Source organism: Meles meles, chromosome 5 (assembly GCF_922984935.1).
Source record: "Meles meles chromosome 5, mMelMel3.1 paternal haplotype, whole genome shotgun sequence".
Taxonomy (NCBI): domain Eukaryota; kingdom Metazoa; phylum Chordata; class Mammalia; order Carnivora; family Mustelidae; genus Meles; species Meles meles.
Genome location: NC_060070.1, coordinates 27,329,511 through 27,345,084, shown reverse-complemented (window position 1 = coordinate 27,345,084; position 15,574 = coordinate 27,329,511). Strand labels below are relative to the sequence as shown.

Here is a 15,574-nt window from a genome sequence, read left to right as displayed (position 1 = left end):
TTCATTCTATGTTAGGCTGGAAAACTGGTCTGTTATTTAGGAAGTCATTAATCACATCTCCTCCCCCGGAAAGAGATGGCGGAGAAACCTGTGAAGTACAATTCCCCCTTCAAAATGTTCAGAAATGATAAACCTAAACATAATTTGAATACGTGAAGGTGCTAGCGATTTTTCCGGTAGGATCTTATTTTAAATTTGAAAAAAATTTCTGGGCGTGATCAGGTAATTGTACGCTTTCGTCTTATTGTATGTGTATGTTACTATTATCCAAAGTTTCGTGGAGATGTAATTAGGTTTAATTAGATCGTTTGTAAATTATATATTTTCCTCTAGGAATTGAATTAAATATGAAATTTGCACTCCGGGCAGGTTTACTACTATGGAGCAGCTGACTTCTTAGGGGGGAAAAAAGCGTAACATTGGCTGCTTTATTTAAATGGCGTTTTTTCCCCTACATGAGATTTTAGACAGGCTTGTGTGTAAGGCACGCGTGTGCACATATATGACTGCCGTTTTTCTAAATCGACGATTCATAGGGACCCTCCATTGTGTTTAAGTAAAAAGCACTAAATCAGCATTCTGATTTATCGTAAAGAAGTGTCTCAAATTCTCTTTAAGATAACATGTTTGAGTTTTTCATGTTCATTCATAAATTATTTTGATGTCAGCATAGATGAAATGGCGATTGGTTATCTCTTCCTCTTGCCAGCCCCTTAAGGATCCGAGGTGAAATTAGTAGCAAGAAAGCATGTAATTGACAAAGTCACGTGGCTCAGGGGGCCAGAAACTGGAGAGAGAAGAGAAAAAAATCAAAAGAGGGAAAGCACATTAGACCATGCGAGCTAAATTTGTGATCGCACAAAATCAAGATGTTAGATTGATGCAGAAGATCACTCCGTTCCAAAGGGAAACTTTTCATCTCACGAGTTTGGAGCTGAGGGCCCGTGGGGCAACATGGCCGAAGGTTAATTTTCTTTTCTATTGTTTTACTGTGATTTTCTCTCTTCCTTTCTCTCCACCCTCCCCCTTTCCCACCCTTCTTTGCCTGTCCCCCCCTTCCCCTTTTACCCCAATACTGGGCATTACCCCCACTCCCCATCGCGCAATGGGGCTTTCTGCAACCTATTGTTATAGATCTCCAAAAATGTTTTGTACCGCCCACACTGATTCAGAACTTGAAAAGCTTTCAGTGGGCTATTGTTTGAATTGTTTGAGTGTGATTAAGCGCAGTTTCAGTTAGTGAGCCCAAGAAAACTTTTATACACCTGCCCCCTCCCCCATTCCACCCCAACTTTAATTGAAAGTTATTGGGGGGGAGGGGAATGCACAGTGCAAATAACCCTAGATTCGCTGCTGCCGCATGTGCACTAACTAGTTCTAACCATCTTCAGGATTTCTCTTTCCTCCTCGTGCCCTCAGGAGAGAATAGTTTCACTGAAAATTTCTCTTTGTAAATGGGATCAGTGTTAAATCAGCAATATGCAAGTAAAATATCGCATGCTGTACTGTAATATGCGGCTGGAAAATGGAGTTAAATGAAAAAGTACACGTATGTACAGAAAAGTGGAAGTTGATGTGATCGATAGAACAGTGTGGCTCCCGCCTCCCCCGCTTGCCCCTTTTAACCCTTTCCTTTTAAATATTTTCTGTAGAAAAAAAGAATCAACCATTTTTTTTTTTTGAGTTTCTGTTTCTTCCCCCCACGCCCCAATCAGTTGTTGTTGTTGGGTTTTTTTTTTTTTTTTTTGGTTTTTTTTTTTTTTTTTTTTTGGTGTTTTGTTTTGTTTTAACCCCTCTCTCTTTCAGTGAACAGTTTGGGAATCCAGACTAACTGACTCTGACTCTTTTTGTCCTGTTCTACTCAGGCGGGGCAAGCAAAGGTGGTGGAGAAGAGCCCGGGAAGCTGCCAGAGCAGGCAGAGGAAGAATCCCAGGTTCTGCACGGAACTGGCCACTGTAAGTGGTTCAATGTGCGAATGGGATTTGGATTCATCTCCATGATAAACCGAGAGGGAAGCCCCTTGGAAATTCCAGTCGATGTGTTTGTACACCAAGTAAGCCAAACTTCTTTACCCCCTTCCCCTTCTCTTTTTTTCCATGTGCCGGAGTTGGTCAGTAGGTTTGTCAATGGACATACACTGAAAAAGAAAATCTTCCTTATCATCCTGAGTTAATCCGGTTTTTAGGGTATGTGTACGGACCCCTTACTGTGTATCTTTTCCTAATCAGAAAATGAAGTCTTTGAAATTTCATTGCTATGGTGCTGGTTGACTTTATTAGCAAGTTCCCCTCTTCATTCGACAGCGAGAACTGCTGTAGTGTGGCTTCCGGTGTTACCGGTTACAATATACTCTTGTCGCCTAGGCAGAGCGAACGAGTGGGGAAATGAATGAAGAGACAGTGATAATTTTAAGTTTAAAAAAATTGCTATTATAGGAAATCTCTGGGTCTCCTTACTTTTGGTATCTTTAGTCGCAGTAGCTTCTATTTATTTGTTTCTGCTTCCCAGAGAGTCATTTGTAGAGTCAAATAAAAATAATTTGATTTTATAGTAAAATAAAATAGAACACCGTTGGCCTACTGTGGGTTTGAAGAAATGCCAAGAGAAGATGTTTGGTAATCAGGCATTTTGGAAATGTGCTCCCTTTTAGGGCATAGGTCCAAGGATACTGTCTCTTTAAGAAACAGAACTCAAAAAACATGTGGCCAGCTGTGGCTCTAGTTTCTATGTTTAAAATGTTCTCCTCTGCTACTTTGAATAGATTTCCACCATTGCTTATATCGTGTTGTAATTTTGTAAGATGCTTAAATACCAAATAGAATATCATTGCTTATCATTTTCAAAATTTTAACCTGGAAACAAGTGAGTTAATGCCTCTTCCATTTTCACTCCTCTATTGCTTAATTTAGTAAAAAGAAAAAAATTACAATTTGTGAGCTTGATTATTTCATTGAAAGAAGGTAATTCTCTGTAAGGAATTCTTAGGAGTAAAGGGATTTAAGACCAAAGAGGTTTATTTTGGCTTGACATTTAAGTTTAAAAAATTGAATGAAATGCTCTCAATACTACAGGTTGACTGACAGATACATGCAGGAAATACTTAGTATATTTGCATGAAAAGTATATATTTTATTTGATACTGTGTTTCATGTTCCTAGTAATATTTACAACCTCCTATACTCCCCAAGGAATATCATCTTCAAATTAAGTATATAAACAATAGAAACATATGAAACCATTCTGTTTTGATCTGTTGTCCTGTGGTGGTTGGTAGCTTCCTGACCTTGCTGTGTGTGTGGTGTGTGTTTTCCTTTCCTAAGGGCCTTGCCATCAATATTGGCTGTTTACATGTGGAAGGATCAGCATAATCTGTGAATTGAAACAAGGTTTAAATACATAAATAGAAGTCCATAGACAGGCTACTGCATTTTATGCCCCCTACTTTATATTGCAAAATGAACCTACATTTTCTGCTTTTTTTCCTTCCCTATACTGAATGACTGAAATCATTGACAAATCCATTTTCTCTCAGGGTCTGGCTTTCCCCACTTTGAACCTTCTTGAGGTTGTTAAATTGTTCTTTATGATCTCATAAATTTGTTTTATAGATGAATGAAAAAGAATAGCCCTTTTCTTCTTTGATCACACCTTGTTATAATTTGGTTTCCTGTGTTTACCTTTTAATACATTCAAATATTAGACATTTCATTAACCAGTATTAATGTTTAGAACCACAATTAATCCAAATTTAAGCTGTTTAATGGTTATATGTTGCTAAACTCAAGTGTATTCACTGAATTATGAAATACTATATTGCTGGAAAAGTTTTATTTACAGGTAGTGAAGAGTTTCTAGAGTACAGATGTTGGTTATTAATATTAAACTTGCTTTAATTTTATGTTACAAATCACATATTTACTAATAAAACAGTATTAAAGTGGTGTATGAGAAAAATTCTCATAAAATGTGTATATTTGTATTCTTACATTTTTAGGAAGAAGTATGTAAAAAAGTCGATAAAACTTAAGTATTAGAATTTTTGTGATGTAAAAAACCAGAGCAGTGGTACTCTTTGAATTAAAATCAGAAAATGATTTTTTCAGGGAGATTTTTTGATGGCTATAATATTAGTTTTTTGAAACATATCTCACTTTTTTCCTAAGGGAAAATTATGTAGATTTCAATTGCTTTTTTTTTTTTCTTATTGATTTAGATGCCTTGGTAGAGGAGTTTCTCTTATATTGGGACTCACGTAAATTGCATATAAATCATATGAACAAGGCAGGAATCCTACAGATTTTAGCCAAGCAATTGCAATAATTAGATGTTTATAAATGATGTCTGCAGGCTTGATGTCAGCACCACTTACATAATCAGGTTGCAGCTCAGGACCATTTAACAAAAAGTTTTTAAAATACTTTTTAAATTACTATTTTACTGCCATTTTTACTGTATGAGAATTTTTGAACACATGCTATATTTAATGTATAATTAATATTAGATTTTCCCCCATTATGTCTATATACTGTTTTGTTATGAAAGAATAAGCATTGTTGGTAATTAAGAATTTTAAATGTTCAACTGGGCCAATATCTGCTCATTATTTTAAGTACATGGAATAGTTTTGGGTTTGTTTTTTGTTTCAGTCTTTAGAAATACATGTGTCACTAGGTATTTTTTAAGTATTATGAGATATTTTTAATAGTAATATTAAATTAATAGTATGAGACATTTTTAATATATTTGGGGAAATAAAAAAATGATTTAGTTTGACATAATATTTAAAAGTTCACTCTATGGCTCCCAGGAATTTTTTTCTTTAAAAAATATTGACTACCTATACTTCAATAATAAATAAAATACATAAAAATAAACAGGAATAACAAAAAAAAATCTCTACTGCAAAGAATTGCACATTAAGAACAATTTAGTTGCTATGAAATGAGGAGAGCACATGCATGTGTAGTTTTAAACTAGAGCTGTACAGTCATAGTTAACATAATTCTATTTAAAATTTGTTGGCAAGAATACAATCACATTTTCTTCTCGTCTCTGTAGTGTCACCAACATCTCAAAAATAAACATGACTTAGGTGCTGTACTTTTCTTATCTTTAGACTTTTTGATAAATGCAGAGATTCTGCGATTTGAGAATGTTATGTAACCATTGGTAGTTTAAAAATGACAGTCTTCATTTGACTTCCTAATATTCACTTGTGATTTAAATGATCATATGATTATGGGCTGGTAATGAATATGTGTAATTTGACACACATTAATATGCAAACTTGATAGCATTTAATAATACTTTTAAAAACTTACAAGAATATATACATACTATGTTTTTGAATTTAGTTATAGCTTATTTTTGAGTTGTTCCTTAAAATATTTAATACTTAAAATTGGAAAATCTTGATGATGATTTAATTTGTAAATAGGATACGTTTGTAGAAATTTCTTACTTGAGTATCCAGGGCAAAGCACAGAGATTTGTCTCTTAATTGAATTAAGAATATACATACATGGTTAATACAAATTTGTAAGTCTGAGTTGCTAGTAAGGTGATTTCGTTAGAGTACAATTATTTTGTAACTGCTAATAATATTTCTTTTAGTTTATTGTTACTGATAAGTTAAAAAAAATTGCATCCACAGTTAGATTGTGGGATAACATGTTTAAATTACCTGGAGAGGTCTCTTACAACCTTTTGAAATATTGTAAACTTTGACAGAACTTAAATATTTAATGATAGTTTAGATGACTCACATGGTAAAGTTAGATCTTTTTGGAGAAAGGCAGTGTTCCCTAATAACCACTTACTGATGTTTATTATCATGTAAGTTTTTCTTTACATAAATTTTGGTATTTATTTCCAAAGTCATTTTCTTACCTAATAAGAAAAAGTAAATCTTATTTTGTTGGGAGTGGGGTGCAGAATCCATTCTCTTTATTTTCCTCTCTTCAGCTCATTTGCATAATTATATTTTCTTTGCTTTTTCAGTTATATATCTGTAATTCTTTGCCATCACTATGATATAAAGAATTCTTAGCATAAATGTATTTCATTTATTTCACTGTTTATGTAAGAATTTTTTTTTTCTGAAGAGAAAAGTGTAATTTCAAAATGTCTATAATTTAGCTACCATTACTTGATTAGGCTTAAATATTTATTAATAATTTGGTTTTGAATTCTGAATTTACCCTCCATGTATTGATGTTTTCTTCTTATGCCCTTTATTTCTGACTTATACTTTGATCTTCATGAAAAACACAAATGTCCATGTTACAACGATTTAATATTTCTTATGTTCCTTTTATTACTTTGCTCAGAAAATATCTCAAAGCAATGGAAATAGAAGAAATAAGAATAATTAGTATAACTGAGATAAATTTGAAGCATTTTTATGAAAATTTCATTTTATGAAAACTTTTGGAGATGAATAGTTTTTAAATATATGAAAATTTTATGTATTATACACAGTTCAGTTGATGTAGCAGAGAGTTCATATCTCGGTGGTTATTAATTATGCAATTTATGGAGACAAATTTACACCAGTAACTTCTTGTTTAATGATTTTTTCATAATATTTCATCACCAATTTATTAGTCATCTTTATTTTTATCATAGTTTAGCATGAAAACATTTTTCACATGGAAAATAATTGTGGTTATTATTCTTGGGGCTGTTGAAAATGTCAGTGTCAAAAACTATTTAGATAAAGCAAAATCTTAGCAATTATAAAAATACCATTTAACAGTTACAGCTCATTTGTTAGTGAGTTACACATTTTAATATTTTGAAAATAGTTCTTAAAACTACCAAATTTTCAAGATAATTTACTGAGTTGACCAATTTGGAAGAATCCCAAATGAAATGCTTTAAAGCTATTTAATTATAAAATTACATTTAAAGACATTTAAATCAAAATTTTATGACTTTTATTGTCTTAAAAGATACTAAATAATTTCCTTCTGATTTTCAAATGCTGGTCCATTTTCAAGACCCTTTTTTTGTTTTGTTTTTGTTTACTTCTAAAAGATATTTTTATCCTAATTCAATTTAAACACAAAGTGTGAATTGGCCACATGTTTAAAATAGTCTTCCTCATGTTAAAGACTATTGGTGCATATTAATGAATCAAGATTATTGTATTTTCCTCTTATTTTTTATTTTTCTTTTTTTTAAGACTATTCACAAAAAATGAAGGCAATAAATCAAAGAATTGTTTTTTTAAACAAATACGTGAGAAACCACTTACAAGTATTTAGCATAACAACTTTAACCTACCTTTAACAGAATCTTAGAGTTCTTGGGTTTCATAGGAAGTTCAAAACTTCTTTTGTTGCCTACATTCAACATGGTGGATAAAAAGTGAGATCATTGTAAATTTTGTTGCTTTGGGGCAGCAAGAAAGCCTTATTATTTAAACTTGCCAGAATTCTTTCTGTTCAGAAATTACAGATAGTTTTATATATCTTAACTGAGTAGTTCTTTTGATATTGTGATTAACCTAAAAGTTACTAGTTAAAATTATGGTATGCTGTGTTTTTATTTCTAATCCAAGTATAACCTAAACAAATAAAGTGAGGTTATTTCTCATTAATTAAACTGGAAATATATTACTTTAAATATGATATTCTTTTGTATTAATTTGGAACTACATATGAAATAGAGTTTTTAAATTATTATCAATTCTATAATTATATCTTGAGATATTTCTCACTGAATTTTAAGTAACAAGAAACTCAGCTTGTTCAACATATAGTTACTATAGGTTATGACATTGTAAAATATACAGTCCATAAGAAACTTAAATGGTTTCCATTCTTCTCTAAAATAATTTGATTATAACAGTTTCTAATGCTGAAAAGTTAACAGTAACATATTCAAGAAAATATATTGTAGATCAGTGGGGTACATTTAGAAATTATCTTTTAATGAGTACTTCTGTTGAATGAGTAACAAGTATTTGTTATATTGCATTTTGATGTATCAGGATTATCTTATTTTCCATCTAGCAACAAATTGGAAAATTATCTGAAAATTACAGAACCCCCAGTGTCTAAATATTTGACAATTTGGAAATGCTGTCTAACCTAAGATTTGTAGACATTTGATAGATTTAGTCTTGTGTTATCTTTTTATAACCAGCAGCAAATTGGAGTAATTAATACCTAACTTTTTAGGTTGTTATAAAAATTGTATAGCAAGTGTGTATTTAATAAATAAACTAAAATGTAACCTAGTCACAATAAAATCACGATAAGTTACTTTCAGTGGGATATATTCATAGTAGAAAATTAAATTGGTATCTTCTTTAATGTGGTCTCTTTTAAAATTGGGGGAAATGTGTTATATAATGTTAACAGCTTAATTTCCATTACAGTGAACTACAAAGCATTTTATTATAATTTTATGTCATTGTTTAATATTGTTTAAAATACAGTATATAAATTGAGACTTGGAAATGAATTAGTTATACAGATTGTTTTAATAGTCTGTTTTATCATGAGATTTTATGTGAGTATTCAGTTGTACATATCAGTTTGTATATTCTGAAGTATAAGCTAAATAAAAAGTATTATTTTAAATAGACCTGCTGTGACAATTTAATACCTTTTGCTGTATAACTAAGTATTTAATCTTTGTGAGGTACTGTATAGTGGTATAGCTTCTGGTCAAATGGATCAGTATTCAAATCCCAGTTCATTGTTTGTAGGGGAAGTGAGTTATCTTGTCAGTGTCTAGGGTCCCGTAAAGGGAGGGGACAAAAGAGTAACCACTTTTGTATAGGTTATTATGAGGATTAAATGTTATTACACATGTAAAGCATTTAGCACTGAGCCTGGGAGATAGTAAGCACTCAGTGATGTTTGTTGTACGTAGTTAATATTACTAAGAAGTGGTAGTGTGGTAGACTAAGGGATAAAGGATCAGAAATGGAAGTTTGGATTTGACTCTGCCACTTGGTGGTTTTCTTAGTTTTGGCTAGTCACTTGCTTCGAGCTTCAGTGTTCCTATAGGTGAAATGTGTTCACTAATATGTTTCCTCCCCATTTTTCAGAGTTAGGGAAAGGGCCCATTGAGGTAGTATACATGAAAATAATTTAAGAATGTAAGAATATCAGGTTTTAGTTTAAATTTCTATTTTGAGCACACTACATTTTTATTAATGCTGTCATCATGTAAACCGTTCAAATTTTTAAAAAATAGTAAGGTCATGTCATTTATTTTTGGCATTCTGTGCTTATTAAGATGCAGTTTATATAGAATCAAATTCACCGACTTAAAGTTTCAGTTAGATGAGTTTTGACAAATTATGTAACCACCACCACAGTCATGATATGGAACATTTCATCTCCCCCAAAAGTTCCCTTATGTCTATTTATAGTCATTCACCCTTGAAGACAAGAAGTTTAGTTGTTCTATATGATTATTGATATGTCATAGTAACTGGTTAACTGACCTGGCCCTTTTTAACTTTGTCACTTTAGACATAAACTACAATTCAGTATCTTTTATCAAATACAGCCCACACTTGATATTGATGGTTTTTTTTGTTTGTTTCTCTCAGAGTTATTTCTGCTTGCTTTTTCACTAGTAGTTTCTATGTTTGTGAAAGTGAGATTAATTAGTATGCATTTCACTGATCTTCTGTGTCAATTTCATTTATCCTTATGGTACTTTTTCATGCAGTGTAAACTCATTGCCTACTTAAAGGGCATAATTAGGCTTGCTGATACTCATATTTCTTGTTAGAAATTTAATGAATTTCTATCTCAACTGAGTAAACAATCTTAGAGGTGTTAATTGACAAGATGGTTTACTGTGTAAAAGTACTAACTTGTAAGAAAATGGTTACTCTAGAAAAATTTCTAGTTCTATATTTATTCAAGTATTTTTTATTGATCACATAGTAGTTGTAAAACACTGTTGGGTGATAAAGAGTTCTGCTCTCCAGTTTGCTACGTATTATTATCTTCTTTCTAGCAAACTTTTTAATAAGATTTTCCAATTCTCATTCTTTTCATACAAGGTATAAAAGCAGAGGATCATTTTTCCCATGAACCATTCACTTTTTTATGAAACCTAGTTATGCAGCTTCTACCCATTTAAATTGGGGGCAACTATGATAAAATAATAAATGTTAGCTTTCAAATTTTGAGCTAAATGCAGTGATTTCTTATCAGTCTTAAAATACATAGTTTTCAGATTTCTTATGTAGAAACTTTCTTTACCAATGTTTAGAATCATTTTACTGTGCTATTAATAACACTTAACTTTTACTAGCTGCTTTAACATTTTTTATAACAGTCCACTTTTTAAAATCAAAACCCACTTTATTACTTTGTTAGTCTTAAAGTTGGCATTTATTTCAAAATCTTCTAAGTTTCCTCAAAACTTCAAGATTTTTGTTCAGTTTTACTGTGTTTTATTATCTAAAGACTATGTAACATTCAAATTAACTTTACTCTGGCCATGATTTCTTCATGACCATTTATTTCCTTAGGCTTTGTAAGCAGTTGCCTCGACTATGACTGATAGTAGCTGGAATGTTCCTGATACTATAATGCCTAAATTCTTTTATCTTAACATTTTCTTCGTTCAGGGGAATTCTTTCTTAGTTCAGTTTGTAACAGAAGTCTGACAACACAGGTTCTACCTATTGCTTTAAAAACTTCATGGATCTTTGATATATTGTGGAGCTTGAAATGAATTCTTTCAACTGTTTTACCAAAGTATGACTTTAATAATACATCATTTTGCTTATGATATGGAAACACCGGTACTTGGAGACTAATTCCACTATCAACAACTTCCTTAAATAGATTAAATTATGTCAGAGACACATCCCTAACACAGTTCTGTTTAAGTCACACATTTAAGAAGATAAATGAATAATTTTTTTTTTCCGTTTTTAGTAAGTAAATAAAGCTTCCTTTTTTTCGGACTGGTTAATCTATGAATCCCAAGTTTAATCACACGGTATTGAGCTCATTTACTTAACTCTCTAATTAAAATTTTTAGTTGAATACTAAATCTAAGGACAGTTGGATTTGCACGTTTGCCCCTTTCACTGTTTCCTCCCCCATGCCATTGAAGAATTTTGAATGGTGAGGAATTTGCGCCCTTTGGCTCAGGTTGCAGACCCACTTGATCAAGCCAGAGAAGCTGGGGTCAGAACTATTCATTGCTTATCTTTTCCTTGGGCCACTTGTAAATCCTGCCTTTCTGCTCTGTAAAAAATCTCTTTCTATTAGATTTATAATAAAGCCTGGTGTATAAAAATGGGCATAATAGTTGATGCTTGATTGTGACTCAGCACGGGTTAATTTCACTAATTTTTAAGTTTTTCATTGCATTTCAACTTACTCAGTGTATATAATTTTATTTAAATACATGTTATTTCATAAGATATTATAAAAGTACCCTGTCGATAGTGAAAGTGTGATGATAACGATATTCTATCTTGGGATGAGAATTTACAGCTTTGAAATGTAGTGATTACTTTTAAGTAAATTGAATTAGTTAATTTCAATCAGATTTATAATAAGTCCCAAAGTATTTATTTTGTTTTGATATGTTTAATCTCCAGTATTTATGCTGACAGTTAAATTTGCTTGAATCAATTAGAGTACAAGTTTATGAACTGTATCAATAATGGTGTGAGGACTTTAAATATAGAGCCAGGTTTAAACAAACACAAAACACTTTGTTCTTATCTCAGCATCCCTTAAAAGTATACAGCTCTGGTTCAGGACCTCAGGACCACCCATCACCCTGGACATTGGATACTCCTATTTATTCAAGAAGCTTGTGAAGTATCTGTGTGCCAGTGGGGGATGGTGTGTGTATCTGTATAGGGAATCACAGTTAGGTGATTTTATCCCAACAAAAGCAGCAACATTGTTTATAAACTGAATTAGGTCCCTATAGAACTTTCTAGGTGTGAAAACTAACTTACATTAAATGCTTCTTATTTTCTGTAAGCTTTGGTTGCCGATTTCACATTTTTGATGCTTTCAGAAGGTTCGAGTGGGCCCCCATTAAGATTAACCTCAATACATTACAGCTTTTTGGCTTGCAGGCCCCACCCATTGGCCTTGGATAGCTAATACCAAGCTTTTGTTTCTTCCTGTAGAAAGGAAAGGAAAGAAAACTGTTCTTTCTCTTTCATTGTGTAAGTCATGTGACTTCCCTTTTGGTTAGCTCCAGATAGGATGGAAGTGAATCTCAAAATGAATAAGATATCAAAGTTTTATGCATGTATGAAATATTCATGGAAATATTTATTGAATTCATGTGTTTTATGCATTAAAATATTTGTTTTCATAGAACTATACCTCAGTTTACATGCATGTTGTTTTTTTAGGAAGCCAAAAAAGGTCACTAAATAGATTTTTTTAAATAATACTACTCTTTTTATCTACATTTGGTGTACTTATTTTTCTTTTAGCATCATTTGGGGTTTCTGAATTGTGGCTTATTTCTCAGAACTCAACAGTGTAAAGAAAGTAGAAATGGTGGTTGGGATGATTTAGCAAGGAAAAACTGCTGGTAGGAAAAAAGAAAGAAGTGTTCTACAGGATTGCATGTAAATATAAGAAGAAATTAATTGGTTACATTTTCTCTCGTTCCTCTTCTGTCTAACTTTTAAGTAATAATAAGCATTATAGGTAGCTATTTGGGAGAAAATGCTATGTAGCTCTTAGGCTATTAATATCAATGGACAGATATTTTATTATGAAGTTAAATAATTTGAGGAAAATGTTGGTATTTCATTCTAATTTGTTGATTGAGTCATTATGTTATGATTTACTATGAATCATTAAATATTTAATCTTTAAGGTTATTTGAACTTGCTTTTTTTTTTTTTTTTTTTTTTTTTTAAAGATTTTATTTATCCATTTGACAGAGAGAGAGATCACAAGCAGGCAGAGAGGCAGGCAGAGAGAGGAAGAAGCAGGCTCCCTGCTGAGCAGAGAGCCCGATGCGGGGCTCGATCCCAGGACCCTGGGATCATGGCCTGAGCCGAAGGCAGAGGCTTTAACCCACTGAGCCACCCAGGTGCCCCTGAACTTGCTCTTAAGCTATCTTTTCAAGTACTTAAATTCCATTTTAGTAAACCATATAGTTCTCACTAAATAGTAAGTAAAATATTTGAAATAATGGTAGTTCTAAAAGAGTATCTTTTCAAAGATTCTAAGATATAGTGTTCTTTGGCACGTGATATTTCCAAGCACATAAATACTTTTAAAAGACTTCTGAGAACAATACTATTTTCAAATCTAGGATGCATTTTTATTTAAAATCTTATATTTCAATAAAATGTTCCAGACTGTTTTTCTAAAGAAAAACGTTGTTTTATTTTTATAGTCTTGCAGATCTTAAAAAGCAATGATATTTAATCCTATGAGTTTGTTATCAGGCTTGGGTAACTTGATTAATTAGATTTCACAATATGAAAAATTTGTTGATATATAGAAAAGTTTCCTAAGTTTCTATTAATAAAAGTAGATATATTGGCTTTTCAATAACTAGGATCTGGTATGAAGTCTGTAATTAATGTGCTGGTCCATGCTTTATTGACATTAAAATTTATAGGAAGTGATTTATTTTACATGTGTTTTACAACAGATTATTTCAGTTTCTGTTTAATTAATTAATTTAAATATTTATTGACATTTTACTTAATGTTTAAATTATCACTAAAATTTTGCTTTTGGGAAAGGCTTAGGATACCACATCTTTCAATTTTGTGGTCTTCATGTACATTTAGGTAGCAAGTTATTCATAGAACATCAAGGCTATTATTAAGTATTTAAATCTAGTACTGATATTTATTGTTGAAATAATCTAGTATCTCAGTGTCACTGTAAGTTTGAAATAAAAATGTTAACAAACAAAAGCCTACTTAAAAAAATGCTACTGGAATTTTTTGGTATGTGTACTATGGTTTTTTTCTCCTGCCTCAAACAAATTTTAATATATGAAGGTGAAAGTTTGAGTGATTTCCTTTTATAACTCTGTTTTTTTTTTCTGCAAAATTTTTTTAAACTTGCACAGAGAAAATAATTTTTATAATGAATTTGGATGGCTCTAAGTGACTTCATGTTTGTTGAAAAGTATAAGGCTCATTCGTGGAAGTAATATCATTTGGGATATTGCTACTTGTTTTCATGGTGGATTATTCTGACTATCCAGTTCATGAATGATTTAATTTCTAGATTTTCTTTCTCCTAAAATGAACTTCATAATAAATGGAAATAATTGTTTAAGTAGTTGAAATGAATGACAGGCCAAGAAACATGGACATCTGTTTCAGTACATATTCTTTATCTTAAGGTTTTCATGTTTATTTTTGTAAAGACATTCTGATTTTCAAAAATGTTAAGAGATAATGTTTGGGGACTTGCTTTGTTAGGTGGTGACCACTTTTCCATCCTTTCTGCCATTACTTTTAAAAAACATCTGGTCACTATTGAACAATTAGTATGGGTAAAGGTAGTCTAGAATTTCCCATGAGATTCAATGTTTGACATACATTCAGTTACTCAGAATAACAAAATCTGAACGACTTTTGAAAAATCTCATAAAATATTGGAAAATGTTTTCACAAGCTGAGGGTTGTGGAAAGGGAGGTAGGTGGGGGGGATGGAGTGACTGGGTAATGGGCATTAAGGAGGGCACGTGATATGATGTGCGCTGGGTATTAATCATTGAACATTATATGAAAAACAACAAAAAAATGTTTTCAAAGTAAGATTTTGAGACAGTAGAGTTAATTACTTGAGCTTACATTTAAAAAATTCTTAGCTGTAAATTGGAGAAAGAAATTACTCAGATTATTAAAGCACTATGATATTCCCAAAGTATTCCCTGTCCTAACATTATCATTTGATCTGCCACTAAGAATTATGAAGGCCCTAAGTGGACTCCAGCTAGTCTCCTTCTACCCTGTTTCCCCTCCCCCTCCTCTTGCCCCTTCGGAAGGAAGCCTGAGGCCCTCACTCTAGAGATACCAGGAAAAAGCAATCACTCAGCACAAAGTGTCTGTCTTTAGCAGAAGTATCATCCCTTAGAGAAGAGTATGGTTGAGAAAATGTTAATAATAGATATAGGAGTTTTTCAAATTTATTCTAAGTTAATTTAGAATTTGTTTTTGGTACACTAGATATTACTGTTGTTACTGAAAAAGAAGTCTACTTTGTCCCTTTAGGCATTAGCAAAGTCCAACCTAGTCCTTCACCACTTTTCCTCTCTTTACTTAGTTTCGGTTAAATCTTTTGTACCTTATCTAATGGCTGCTGCCAGTGATTTTCCTAACATGGAGGAGGAGGATGAGTTATAAACAAAAGCAGTGGATGGTTAGATAGTTTTAACGTTTCTAAACACTTAACTGATATTTGTAACATTTACCTAAATTTCTAAAGAAAGTATGTATGAACTATTTTACTCTGTGTCAGAGGCTTAACTGACTGAGCCACCCAGGCACCTTCAAAATAATATTTTTGTGTATAACATATTTTTGCTTAGAGGAGGACTTTTGAATCCACAAATTGAATTATAAAAT

The 15,574-nt window shown here is 31.9% G+C and overlaps 1 protein-coding gene across 1 annotated transcript in view; it reads left to right on the top strand.

Annotated features, from left to right (window-relative positions):
- Positions 1 to 954: 954 nt before the first annotated feature.
- The window catches only part of LIN28B (lin-28 homolog B), a 128,585-nt gene continuing 113,965 nt past the window's right edge, over positions 955 to 15,574 (top strand). Inside the window, exons 1-2 of the mRNA XM_046006657.1 lie at positions 955 to 964; positions 1,866 to 2,053. Of these exons, the coding sequence (XP_045862613.1) occupies positions 955 to 964; positions 1,866 to 2,053 (198 nt within the window). The remainder of the gene's footprint in view (positions 965 to 1,865; positions 2,054 to 15,574) is intronic.